General features: G+C 50.1%; 1 protein-coding gene across 5 annotated transcripts in view; it reads right to left on the bottom strand.

The window, feature by feature from the left end:
• Nucleotides 1–13,770, bottom strand: part of NOD2 (nucleotide binding oligomerization domain containing 2) — a 35,224-nt gene extending 21,454 nt beyond the window's left edge. For 2 of the 5 annotated variants that reach the window (XM_082712178.1, XM_082712180.1), the window contains exons 1-4: nucleotides 13,669–13,751; nucleotides 7,945–8,411; nucleotides 971–1,076; nucleotides 505–573 (exon numbers count right to left, since the gene is read on the bottom strand). In XM_082712178.1, coding sequence (XP_082568304.1) covers nucleotides 505–573; nucleotides 971–1,076; nucleotides 7,945–8,403 — 634 coding nt within the window. In that variant the 5' untranslated portion in view covers nucleotides 8,404–8,411; nucleotides 13,669–13,751. Of the gene's footprint in view, nucleotides 1–504; nucleotides 574–970; nucleotides 1,077–7,944; nucleotides 8,412–13,668 lie in introns of all 5 variants that reach the window. The other 3 variants (XM_082712179.1, XM_082712181.1, XM_082712182.1) reach the window with 3 other exon arrangements.
• Between the last annotated feature and the right edge of the window lie 504 nt (nucleotides 13,771–14,274).

The following is a 14,274-nucleotide window of genomic DNA, read 5'->3' on the forward strand; positions in this document are numbered from 1 at the left end:
ACCATGTCACAGAGTTACGACGTGTGATATCAACAGCGGACATTAACCAAGGCCCAACCCAGGGAACCGTGCTCTGTGCCATGCAGCCTTGGCTGGAAACTGACGTCTGTGCCCTGTTCTCAGGGAAATGGTGCACATCGAGGCGCCAAGCACTGGCTTCTAGCCATCCTTCCTTCAGGCAATGCTTGCCACCCAGAGGGTAGAGCTCAGAGTAGTAAATCTCTCTGCTAGCACCACCCACAGCTCAGGGGCCCTCACTGCCAAGGACCAATCCCTATGGTGACAGGGGAACAAGACATACAAGGCTCATGCCTGCTCTTTACAATGGACGATCTCTCTTCTCCCAAGGAAAAGGGAAGCAGCGGTGAAGACGGTTTAAAAACAGAGCCATCCTCCCCACCTCAACCCCCTCCTCCTTGCCCCAGTTTTCACATCCGTAAATTGGAAAAAATGACACTGATTTCTCAAGGTTGCTGTCAAGGACAGATACCATAAATAAAGCACCTTGCAAGGATGTCTGCCAGGTTCCAGCTGTGGGATCCGAGCCCCTCCCATCCTGGGTTGGGTTGGTGGCTGTGTGCAAGGAGAGATACCACATTATCTAAATCAGCTGGGTCCTGCAGTTTCTGATAGTGAGTAGCTAAATTGCAGAAATCAAGAGATAATAGCCCTATCTCAAAATGTACACTTTGCAGCACAGATCATAAGAGTTTGGCTAGTGAAGCTCAGTTATCACTGTCCCGCTCAGAAAGTAATAAAAGCTAACGCTAATATTACACATGGTAATCCTTTCAATCCTAGTGGCGGGTGTTACCCTTGAAATCAGGAAACTGAGTCCTAAGGAGGCCCACACAGCCAGGAAGTGAAATTCTAAAGGCATGTCTCACTCCAGAGTTCTGCTCTTAATCAGGACTCTGTACAGCCTTTCTTTCCCCCTCTGATGAACGGAGAAGAACATATAAGTATATACCTTCAAAAGGCAGGGCCAACGAGACTGGCAATTTCTGAACATGACGTAGAAGGAAGGCAGCCAACCCATTCGCCTTCACTGTGGCAAGATCGAGGAGCCTCCTTGCCTATGGGGAAAGCAAAATAACATAAAAAAAGTATCTTTCTAGAAAGACGGGTGGAGATGGTGTGGGAAGGTTTCTACTGATCAGTAGAGTTTCATAGGTATCTCCTTTCCACCACAGTTAGAGGACAGAAAAACCCCCAACCAGCAAGACAAGTTTAAAGAAGTCACTAGATGCTGCGTGATGAAGCGAACACTAGAGCACACATATACCCGATCTGGCTCCCACTAAAAAGGAACAACTTAAAGAAAAAAAAGCCATAAACCTATAAACCTGCAAGGATAGGAAAAACAATTCTGGAAGCGAGAACTCATCTGGAAGACAGGTGATTGCATGGAGACACGAGGCTTGGCATCCCATCCCTAAGCACGACGCTCACATTTCCATCTCCAACCTCACCTGCTCCCCTGAACCTTGGACACGCAACCCGAAATTGCCTGCCCACCATCTCCACTTAGATGTCCCCAAAACACCTCCGACTTAACATATCCGCAATTACACTCCTCGTCTACACCCACCTGCAAACCTACAGCCTTCCTCCTTCCCAAGCTAAAGTCAATGCCACCCTTCCAGCTACTCTGCTCCAGACTTCCAGAATCGCCCTGGAAGCCTCTCCCCTACAATTCGCCCAACAAATCCTGTTGACTTAAGCACAAACACGTATCCAGAACAGCACAACAGAAGTAGAACGCTCGCTGCCCAGAGGGTATACACAAATGTGAGATGTATTTGTAATGTTGGATCTTCTAGTATCCATATTATTTTAAAGTAAAAACCAATGTAATCCATTTCAATCATATATTTTATTTAGCCAAATAAAGCCAGAATATTACCATTTCAACATGTAATCAATATAAAAAAATTACTGAGATATTTTACATTCTTTCTTTCATATTAGGTCTTTGGAGCAGAATCCCCATCACGGACCACAACTCCCAATCCCATGGCCACATTTCAAGTGCTCAATAGCCACATGTGGCCAGTGTCTACCCCAGTGGATATGCAGCTAGAGAGCCCAGCCTTTCCTGTCCCCTCCTCTATGCTACTGTCCAAGCCACCATCAGTGCCCACCTAGAAAACAGCAAATGCTGCCCAACTGGTGTCCCTGCTTCTGTCCCTGTCCCCAGAATCTATTCTCAACACCACAGGCTGAGTGTCATTCTTTAAAAGGCTGATCATACCTCTCCTATTACAAATGTCCCAGCATGTCCCTCATTTTCTCAGAGTAAAAGCCCAAGGTTAACAATAACCTATAAGGCTCCAAACAGACTAAAGTGCTGTCTGTGACCCTCGGGATCCTGCTTAACTTCTCTGACCTTCCCCTGCTTATTCCACTCAGAATACCAGCCTCAGGGTTTCTGGAAACATTAAGCATGCTCCCACATCTAGGCCTTTGCTGGGGCTGTCCCCTCTGCCTGGAATGCCCTTTTTCCAGCTGTCCACATGACCCCTTCCTTCACTTCCTTCAAGCCTTTGCTCAAATATCACCTTCTTTAGAACTCCCCGACCACTCTATCTAAAATTGCCATCACTACCTCCACTCCGTCTAACTTCCAAGCCCCAGACCGACTCTACTTATTTTCTATTGCACATCCATCACTTTCCAATGTACCCTGTCATTTGCTTCCTTTTGCTTATTGTCCATCGCCCTGCACTGGGACATGAGCATCTCCAGGACGAGGATTGTTGTCTGTTTTGCTCACTGCTGTTTCCTCAACACCTAGAAGAGTGCCTGGCACAGAGAATGCATTCAAGGACTTGCCAAAGGAATGACTAGTAATGGATTTAGAAGAACCCAGAAAGCCAGATCCCAAGTCAACAGTGGGCAAGTTGAAAACCACACAACATGTATCTCAGACTTTATAAAGATCTCTGAAATTAAGAGCATCGGGTACCTCCAGAACCAAAGGAAATGATTCAAGTAGGGAGGGTTGAGTCAACATGGTTTATAAAATAGATCTCTTGGGTGCCTGTGTGCCTCATTGGGTTAAGCCTCTGCCTTCAGCTCGGGTCATGATCTCAGGGTCCTGGGATCGAGCCCCAAATAGGGATCCCCTCCTTCCCCCTCTCCCTCTGACTACCTCTCTGCCTACTTGTGATCTCTCTCTGTCAAATAAACAAATAAAATCTTTTAAAAACACAAAAACAAAAACAGATCTCTTGTTCCCCTGACTCACTCCAAGCCAACAGCAACTGTCCCTGCCCTGCTGTGGCAGAATATGGAGATTTATATCTGGAAAGGCTAAAACAGGGCCCCCAGACTGGGAGGCAGCAAGCACAATAAAGGAGGTGGGCAGCAATGCCCTCAAAAGAAGGTTTAAATGACCATGTGCACAATGAGTGCTGAACACAGAGACCTCTCTCCACCACAATCACTGGCCAGCCCTCTTACTCACTGGGCTCCCACAACTCTGGCAGTCAGACCAGCCTAGGAGGAATGTCTAAAGATACAAATACCATCACTTCCTAAACGTCTACAGTGAAATGCAAGGTAGATAGGTTTCACCTATAGGCTCTGAGTTTCCGGTAAGTTTTAGGGAGTCTATTTCAGTCATGAGCGGCCAACTAAGGAGCGTCATATGCCCAAAGAAAGCATCTCATGTGGGAGATCAAGGCCAAATAAGTGGGGAAAGGAAAGCAACTTGTAGGATAAAAAGGTTATTATGCGGGGTGGGAAAGAATCTGTCCCCCACCAAATAAAACAAAACAAAGCAAAAACAAACAAACAAAAAACCCACTGTATCTTTATGGTCCTTGGGTAAGCTAAGAAACTGCATCCATAATACAAGAACACGATGCTATAATAAGAAATATTTTATAATAGCTCTTGCAAATTAAACATGGTAGCAACAATGAAAAACACAAGGGTATAAAAGTTTAAAGATTAAGTGGAAGATACAATAGAAGAACTAACGCAAAGGGACACAGAGATACAAAATGGACAAGAAAGAGAAGAAACTTAGGAAATCAGTCTAGGAGTCCTAAAATTCAAGTAGTAGTTCCATAAAGAGAGAAGAGAAAAAAGAGAAAGAAATCACAGTAATCAAGAAAATCTTCCAGAACATAGAAGAATATTGAGTTTTCAAATCCAAAGCTCCCTTGAGTGCCCAGTACAATGGAAAAACACCAAGGCACATCACTGTGACATTTCAGAATGACAAAGGGCCAAAAGAAAATGTCACATACTTCCCGAAAGAGTTATAAATGTTATAACTCTGTTATAAATGAGTTCTGGGATTCTAGCAATTCTCCTTTGAAAGAGAGCAGGTAAGAGAGTAATAGTCTCAAAATTCTGAAGGAAAATAATGACCAACCCAGAATTTTATACCCAACCAAAATGTTGATCAAATGCAAGGAAACTTGTAGCTATGTGCAAGCTTAAAATTTGAATTCCCAGATACTCATTTTACAGATTCTGGAAGATACCATCTCCCACAATAGAATAAACCAAGACAAAGGAAGACTAAGGACAGAGGAAAACCAACACAAGAGGATTAGGAAGGGAAATCTCAGGATAATGGCTCTAACCATAAGTAGGAGGAGATTGGAGCAACGTGACTTAAGAGTCACACATGTTCAAGGGAATTATTTCCTAGATGTCCAGGCACACCTGGCTCTAATCCTTATCTGTATTTGGCTAGTCTGCACCACAGGCTAATATCATTCTTTCTCTCAACCCTTGTGGCCTGGGTCAGCTGAGGACACCCACTTCACCCTTCAGAAGTGTCTGGCTTGGCCCTATTCCTGGGAGCTGGAAGAGCCTTGGAGAAGCTTACAACTGAACATACAGAGCAGCCCACTTCCTCTGACTATTCCTGAACATCCGGCCTCTGACTCATCACTGCCCTACCAGAACCTCCAGCTCTCAGGACTCACTCAATGACCTTGCCCACTGACTTCCCAGTGGGAACCCTTAGAAAGCATCCAAACGGTAAAGCCAAGACCAAGTCTCTGAGGCCCTGTTCAGTTTCCCTGCCCCTGGGAGCCTGCATCCAAGTAGGAGAGGCAAGACATCTCTTTCCTTGACACTGTTATGCTTGTGCTTGCTAGAACTTTTTTCAAAACAAAACACATTGTTTGGAGAATTATTACATAAGGTGTCAAAACTATGAAGAAAAGCAAAGAAATGATTTTACACGAAAGTCAGGCTACGGGTAGCAGTGGAGGAAAGTACTAGTAACATTCTATGTCTTTTTGTGGGTGATGGGTCCATTTCCCAAGTTAAAGGTGTTGCAGTTAATATCACAAAAGAGTCAAGCTATTCAGTCTGACCCTGGCCTAGAAGCTTGAGCAGGTGCATGAGTCAGATGGACTGCTGGTTTGATAGCCTCAAGTCTGCTAACAACTCTTACACCCAACTGCCCAACTCCCATATTTCATGTCAGAAAGAGAAGAGCATTTCCTCTGGGGACAATCAGGCCTGGATTGGAACTCTAGCTGAGCCACTTCCCAGATGGGTGGTTTGGGCAGTTCCTTTATTGTTAGGAAACAGTAGAACCAACACGACACACTGAGAAGGTTGTAGTGTGGTGTAGAGATCACAACCTTCAAGGGCTATGGACCGTGCCTGGCACGTGGTAGGCACTCACTCAGCAAACAGTAGCATTTGGGTCTTTTAGGGATCTGGTTCTACAACTTAGATCTAGTTCTTGCAACACTGCATCTAGTTCTTCCACTGAAGCATTTTCTCAGTCCTCAACCTGCAATCTATGACAACCACCTCCTTCTAGAAAATTACAAGTTCAGTTTAGAAGAATAAACAAAGCAGTCCTGGGTTGGGGGGGTATGTCAGTTGGACATACCACAAATGCCAGCCACAATGAATCAGATATTCAGCCACAGAAGGCAACCCATCAAGTTGAAGAATCAGAAAGCTCAGAAAAAGCTTAGAGAGAAGCGGCATTCCAGAAACTTAAACCTTCAGGCCACCCAGTCCCTTGGGAAACCCTCAGAGGTCTTGTCTGCCACATGCTTTGCACAGTCCCAGTGACAGGTGCTTTTGCTGTCCACCCAACCCTTTCTTAACATGGAGTCTTAGCTCATTAAAATGCAGCCTTGCTTCTTTCCTAACATTAGCATTTAAGGTTATAAATTTCCCTCTACGTTCCACTCTAGCTGTACCCCATACATTTTTATAAATCAAATTCTCATTACTGTTTGGTTCTAAATTATTTTCTGATTTCCTTTATGATTTCTTCTTTGGCCCATGATTACCCTATTTTCTTTTCTTGTCAATCCGAATACCTCCTCGATGCATGTCCTGTCCCCCTCTAGGCTCGAGGCTACCTTCTCTAAACCCATCAGAGCATCCACACCAGACCACACTGTTGAACACTTGATCAAAGATGACAAGACACAATTCTTGAACTTCCCAAAGGGGCTGATTCACTCTCCACAAGGGATCACAAAAGACACCAGGGCAGGTGCAATGACAAACATGCTTTCTGGAATCCCCACAGGGCCAGGCTTGAGGAGCTGGAGCCCAGGGTAGAACTGTATGTTTCACGTGCACTGATGAGTAACAAGAGGGGCCCGTAGCACGTGCGCTCTGTAAACATGAAGCCCCCTTGAGCCAGCTGTCAAACAGCCTTGAGGACATGCTGGCTTATCCCATCGGTCCCAACCTAGACTCACCTAATCACCAAAGACATTTTTTTAACTGACAAATAAAAACTAGAAAATTCCCAGTTCGGTTCATCCTCACACTGCCATTTAATTCCAATTCTTTCATTCATTCATTCATTCATTCATTCATTCAATAACTGAGGTGTTCCATCAACGAGTATTTATTTAGTGTCTATTTCAAGAAGCTTTTAAGAGCCCGGCACATACTAAGCATCTAAATAGATTCTGGCCAACAGAGTGCCTGGGTGGGTCCATCAGCTAAGCGTCTACCTTGGGCTCAGATCATGATCTCAGGTCCAGGGATCGAGTCTCCCATCAGGTTCCCTACTCAGCTGGGGAGCCTGCTTCTCCCTCTGCTTCTGTGCCACCCCCCACTTGTGCTCACTCTCTCTCAAATAAATAAATAAATAATCTTAAAAAAAAAATAGATTCTGGCTGAGTAAATGAATGCATACATTAACAATGAACACGGGAGTCAAGGTACCAGGTCCAACACAAGACTCCCATGCCATCAAACCACTGTTCTGGGCATCAGTTCTCCAGTACATAAAGGGGATGTCAGTGACAGTTCCATCTGTATCTCAAGAGCTCTGAGGGTCGCTCCTTAGGGTAAAATGAATAAAGAGTTTCAAAACCACCCTAAAGACACTTTTCCCGTCTCATGGAATGGTGTTTTCAGAGGGAGTTGTACCCCAGCTCTGAATGTCTATCAGCCAAAAGCAAGGGCGTATCAGAAATCCAACATAGACAAGTGAAGAGCACTGGTCCACAGTGTGCTCATTATGATCGAGTAGCAATTAAATGTTAAATTATCTATTAAATATAATGTAATAATTAATTATGAAATACAAATACAACTTAATGAATTCTGATGTTGAGCTGTTAATTTAAGACCATCAAAAAGCATACAGAATATCGTCGTAACACAACTAATGGCGGCCAGTGGGAATGATCACTAGTGGCTCCTATGCACTAGACACTGCCGAAAGGGTTACACGAATCAAGTCACTGACTTCTCCTGAGAACCTTACTGAAGTTTCACAGATGAGAAGAGACGGAAGATTAAGGAGGGAGAGTTTCCACAGAGAAGCTCCAAAGACACAGAGAACAGGCCCCAAACAACTTTTACCTGCCTGGTGACCTTGTTGGGGGGGAAGGCCAGCCCCCCAACCCAAGACAAATCCGTCCTGGTGACTAAGCACCCTTTTCCCGTGAATTCTGATTACCCAAGACCCAAGTGCCTTACCCGCTGGGAGGACGTGAAGATGGGCAACCGGATTTCATCACATTCGTACTGGCTGATGAAACCGTGCTCCCAGGCTAGATCCAGCACGCCCTCCACGTGGCCGTGGAGTCTCCTGACGATGGCTGGCCGGTGACTCTGCAGGTCCCGGGCTGGGTGGGGCGAGTGGGGGTCCCAGCAGCTGGACAGCTCCCGAGCCTGGTAGTCAGTCTGGGCCTCCTGGATGGCTGCGATGAGCTGTTCACAGCCCCAAGTGCCCTTGTTCCAGACAGTGTCCAGGAGGCGCCTGGCCAAGTGTGAGAGTGGCTGGCCCAGGAGACTGAGGCCCTCGTAGTCTTCCCAGGAGAGGACTTCCCAGGAAAGCAGCCAGTCCAGGATGCTCTCGAAGCCCTCCAGGGACCCCGAGACGAGCAGCCCCACCAGCTGGCTCCTCTGAGCCTGGAAAGCCTCCTGGGTACACATTTCATAAACTGGGGAGGAGAGTGAGGTCAGTGCAGGACTCCTCTGAAGGCAGGCAGGGGGCAGTGGGGGCAGGGGTGGGGAGTGATGAGTCAGCCCCACTCCAACTCTGAGGAGAGGCCATGGCTCTGCTGGGACATGACCCAGTCCAGGATTCCAAGCTCCCCCTTGTGCAGAAGTACAGAATGAGGCCCAGAAAAGGCAAAAATTGGGCTCGGGGTCCGACAGAGAGTTTGAAGCAAGGCTCCTAGTTTCCAAATCTACACTTCATCCCTGGCTCAAGAAGGCTTGGTAAGGCTTGAGCTGATAGTCAGAGCAAGGATTCCCAAGGGATCTGGAAATTAACTCTCTTTGGGTCCCTAGGAGCAGGCTCTGCCCTACTGGCTGGATTCAGGCTGAGGGCTGTGCTCTCGCCAGTAACAGCTGATATTTACTAAGCACATGCAAAGGGATGCCAATTGGTCTAAGCGCTCCCACATGTGAATTCATTCAACCCGCCCAACCACTCTGAAGCAGGTGCTGCAATCGACCCATTTTACAGATGAAGAAACTGAGGCACCGACAGGCCAAGGGACTTGTACAAGGATTCCCAGGCAGATGAGGTAGAGCTGGGGTTTGAACCCAAGCAGTGTGATTCCAGAATCTATGCCCTTAATTCCCCCACATTTGGGATACCTCACAGGGCCCCTAAGCCCATGCTTGCTAGGGTAACCCACCTAGACCCCAGGGGGCAGACCAGAACATTGCTATAAAGATCTCATCTCTCCAGGTGAAGCAAAAATCCGAGTGCACACTAAGTCAGTTCAAAGCTCGGGGGAGCACAGACCCCAGTTGAAACCGCCTCCTTCCCAACTATCCCCTGGCCCAGGCCCTCAATTCCCTCCCACTCCCTCACCACCACACAACTTATGCCATCGTCTCTGCCTGTGGCTTACTCTGGGCTCAGCCTTCAGGCTCTGGGCTCTGGGAGTTTGAGGGGAAGTTTTTGATTTCTCCGAGCTCCAGGCCCCGGAAGGGTCCCCGAGCAGCAGAGAAAGTCTCTCAGGTGGGTCCATGCTGCGACTGTCACAGGGACCAGGGATATGGACGGGTGCAGTGCCCAGAGAAAGTGAAAGCAAAAGGGAAACAGAAGAGGAACACCTCCTTCTTTTTCCAAAACAGGGACATTCTGAGTTACTCGAGGGAGGAGAGAGACACCAAGGCCCTTGGAGATTTTTGTCTCTCTCCTATTTGCTGTTTTTGGGTCTTTCCCCCTTCTTGGCCCAAGTAGAAACCTGGGTCTTATTTATCCTGGCATCCCTAAGCTTGGCACAGGGCAGAGCCTTGGGGAGGCACGGTGGGAATGCTCATGAGTCAAAATCTACCCAGGAAGGGGAGGGCCTGGAACATTCTGTGCCTGACCTCCTATGCCAGTCAAGGGAAGGGAAAGGAGACATCTCCAACTCAGACTGTTGCCAGCACTCAGGTTGGAAGCCTTGGACTGGCCAGAGAGGAGACAAGGCAAGGCAAAGTTGCCTGCATGTCTGGAAGCTCAGGAGGGCATTCCCCATCTAGAAGCTTCTATAGGGCCATTCTCTCTGGCCAGGCAGGCCTCCACCCTGGGCCCACAGCCAGGCAGAGAAGTCAGGAGGGTAGATATGGAGAGATGGGAGAGGGGAGAACAGGACAGATAGGAAGACCCTTGGGCTTGGCCCTGGCATGACTCTTGGCTGTGGAAACCCCAACACCACTGCCACTCTTGCCCAGGACCTGGGGAAAAGAACCACCACCCTCTGGGAAGAGCCCAGACATGGAGTGGGCACTCTCCCTCTGACCCATGCCTGGAGGGCAGGCGTGCAGCCAGGAATTAAAGATGTTGCAAAGTTCACGAGACCGGACAACACCCGCTCCTCTTACCTAGCTGATGCCCGAGGATGGACAGCTCCTCCCTCCTCTATATCCAGAGAACCTAGACCACACTCCCCCTGCAAAGGTCATTAGGCATGGTGGAGCAGGCATGGCCTTGAGCAGGAAGGCCAAGGCTGAGTGGCACAGGGCTGGCAGGTCTGGATTCACCCAGACCCCACTTCCCGGGGAAATCCCAGAAGGACCGCCTAGAAGCCGGAGTTGACCAAGCTTCTGGGCAGTAACTAGGTCCTTCTCATCAGTTCTGCTATAAAGTCTTGTGCATCCACCATGACCTGCACTGAGACACTCCCTGGACCTGAGACACACCCCCTAGTTGTGCTCACCCCCGGGGGACAACCTGGGAGTAAGCAGGAGTCCTTCCCAAACACCCCAAATCTGGAGCAACTGACAAAGACTTGAGCCACACACATCCAACCAGTGACATCAAGTATCTGCAGACACCAGGAAAGAGCGGCAGGCCCGAGCTCTAAGGGCTGATGCCCTGTTCCCCACCCCCCACCCCAGCAACTGGAAAGTCCCCACTCTTCCTTGGCCTCCTTCCAGAAACCTCAAAGCAGAAAGAATCCCCAAGGATGCATTTGGTCAAAACCCTGTCTCTGAGCAGGCATTGTCCTTTCTTGCTGTGAACGTCCCTGGGGGAGAACCTGGCCTTGCTGTGGTCCTCAAACAACCAGCTCAGGAAGTTCACCATCATGTCCAATTGAAGTTTCTCCTGCTTTGGCTTCGATTGGGCATGAGAGAAAACAGATGACCAATCATCCCCTATTTCATAAAAATTGTCCCTAAAGTCCTGTTTCTTGCCCCTATATCATCCGTTCAGACCATTTCCCACCAACACCCAGAGCCTTCTCTTCCTCTGGCAGCTCCAACTCCAAATTCTCCAACCTCCCTTCACAGCAGGAATCCCATCGGTCATCTGTACTGCTGTGCTCCGTTCTTTCCTACGTGTCCCCTCCAGGCACAGCCCTCCAGACTGTCCTGGTCTCAGCTGGGTTCTCAGCCCTCGACCAGCTGGCTAGGCCAAAGGCATCTCTATCAAAACGGCTCTCTCCCCTCGCAGCACGCTCTTCCCTGCCATAGGGGACACCCCATCGCTGACTTCTCCCATCCCACTGGCCGCTCCGTCTGTCTGTCTCGTTGGCTGGTTCCGGCTGCTGCGAGCCCCAGAGCTCCTGGGTCGGGTCTCTCTCCTCTGTACCACTCTCTCCCTAAGTGAGTTCACCTGCTCTTACGGCTCTAAATGCCAGCCTCAAATTTTATTTCCAGCTCCAAGCCCCCCTACTAAACTTTCCCAGTTGCCCCTGGGCACCTTCCCGTGGACCCCTAACGGGCATCTCAGACATAGTAGGCACAAACCAGCACTCCAGCTCCTCCCCCTAAACAGCCCCCATTTCAGGAGATGGCAGCTCTAAGCTTCCAGACTCTGGGGCCAAAAACCTTCGAGTCATCCCCGACTCCACCTTTCTCTCACATCCAAATCCTCCTGACCCTACCTTCAAACTTGACCCCAAATCGGAAAATCTGATATTTTCCCATGGCCTCTATGCTGTGCGTACAAGCCCCCAGGGTCTCTCCCCAGAATGGCAATGGCGGCCAGGTGACTCCTCTCTTCAAAGTCCTCCAGTGGCTCTCACTGCACTCGGAGTAAAAGCCCAAGTCCTCACAGTGGCCTTCAAGGCCCCAGGCAATGGACCCTCACTTCCCGACCCCTTACCTCTCTGCATTCATCTCCTACTAACCCCCCTGCCCCACCCCCACCCCACACTCCTCACCCATCCTGTTCCAGCCGCACAGAACTCCTCCTTGTTCCTGGAACAAGCTGGGCTTGCTCCCACTGGGCATGCCTCTGCCTGAGGGCCTTTGCACAGACTCTGTGCTCTTCCCTCCACAGGTGCTCTGTCCTTCCCTTCAGATGTTCACATAGCTCACCCTTCACCTCCTTCAAGGCTCTGTTCCATTGTCACCACCTCCGAGAGGCCCTCCCTCACTATGCTTTATAAACCTGCGATACCCAAGCCCAGCCCTCACCCCCGTTGTCTGCTTTGTTTCTCTCCACAGCACCTCTCACTGCCTGATAGATCATGTATGTACTTATTTGATTGCTGTCCTACTCCTTTCTAGAATATGAAATCCATTAAGGCGGGGAGTTTCATTCGGACTTTTTTTGTTTTTTATTGCTACAGCCCAGTGTCTCACCCAGTGTATCGATAAAGATCATATGAATGAGTAAAAAAGTGAATTGACTCTGCATGGCTCCAGGAGACAGAAGTGGTACTGAGCGGTGGAAATCTGCAAGCCATCAATTTTAGCTCAGTGTAAGGAGAGCTGCAGGACAATGAACAGGCATCCCCATAAGTCATCATCACTGACCATATGCAGCCAGAGGGGTCCTGCACCAGGTGGGAGGTGGGTGGGCTAAATAGGGGTCCTCTCCAGCCTCAGCTCCCCAACTGGCAAAGGGGATCTGAGTAACCAACAAACTTAAGGGCATAGTGATGGGGACAGGAGAGCAGAGGCAACAGGGGGCAGGTGACATGGCAGACAAGAACAGTCCATGCGGAGACCAAGGCCACACGAAGGAGAAGCCTACAGGGTCAGAAAGAGGGAGACAACCAAGAGCAGACACACAGCCAGGGATCCAGCTGTGGGAGGAGATTTGGGGAGGCTTTTTAGTTTCCTGGAAAGCAAACAGTAGGACCAGATGGCTGCTCCCCGACATGCGGACCAAAGGACAGGGCAGAAGACACAGAGGATGCGAGGCTGGGCAGGCCCCGGTGTGGGCCCCTGTGGGAAGGGATGGGGATGAGCAGAGGTCTGCATACCCGGCAAGGGAAGGAAGGAGGCAGGAGGCTCCCCTAAGAGTTACAAGGCCATGTGGGCGGGGTTAAAGACCACCCAGGCAGTGCTACCTGTACCCACCCATTCACAGGCATTATGGAGATGGGGAAACTGCGGCCCAAAAAGAGGAGTCTCAACGGAGCGTTGAGGAGGCTTCCTCTAAGAACTGAAATATCATTCCCAGGCCAGCCCTGTGCCTCGGGACTTCTCCTTCTGCAGGCTCCCCCTCCAAACCGGTCAGGATCGCAGCACACAGCCTCTCTCCAGATGTCAAAGTTTCAGGGGGCCCGGAAGTCCTGCTCACGCCCCCAAGCCTCCTCATCCTCTGTAGCCGCTGTCCGCCAGGGGGCTCCGCTACCTCGAGACTCCCCCTTTTCCTTCGACCTTCCATTTAGACCCCAGGACTCCCGAAGGGAAAACCAGGGTATGCCCAAGCCCGACGCCTGGGACAGCTCAAAAGCCAAGTATCCGAGTCCCGGGCGCAGCTCCCTGCGCTCCCGTGCAGGGTAGAGGGGCACTCACCGCACAATCAACTGCGCCCCAATTCCGCCTTGCGGTCTGGGCACAACCCTCAAGGCTCGGACTTCCACTCCGGCTCCTCTCAGGCCCCGCCCCTTCTGCCCCGGCGCCCCGCCCCCGCGCTCTGCCCACCCACCCCGCCCGGCGGGCCACACCCCTCCGGTCCGGACAACCCCGCCCCGCACGCCCTAGCCCCGGGGTTCAGGCGCCCCTCCCCCGCGCTGTACCCACCCACCCCACCCATCGCGCACAACCCCCGCCCCGCAATGGGCCCACCCATCCTGCCGGGTGGGCCACAGCCCCGCTTAGACCCCGGCCGGGGAGCCCAGCCCCGCGCCCAACCCCGGACTCCCCAGAGGTTTCCCGAGACTAGGCAGGAGGGCGAACAGGCCTGGGCAGTTCGTCAATGGGACCCCGGGCCAACTGTGTCCCACTTAGTGAGCCACCTTTGTATTAGGGGGAACCAGAGACCCGCTCCGGAAACACGCCCCAGACATCCTGTGGAAGGAAAGCCCAGGAAAGCTGTGGGAACCAGAGTTAACCACCACACCCTTTGACAATCAGTAAGCCCATAGTCATCTAAAGCCTTAAATATTGAGAAGTCCCAGA

Source organism: Mustela nivalis (assembly GCF_964662115.1).
Source record: "Mustela nivalis genome assembly, chromosome: 18".
Lineage (NCBI taxonomy): Eukaryota > Metazoa > Chordata > Mammalia > Carnivora > Mustelidae > Mustela > Mustela nivalis.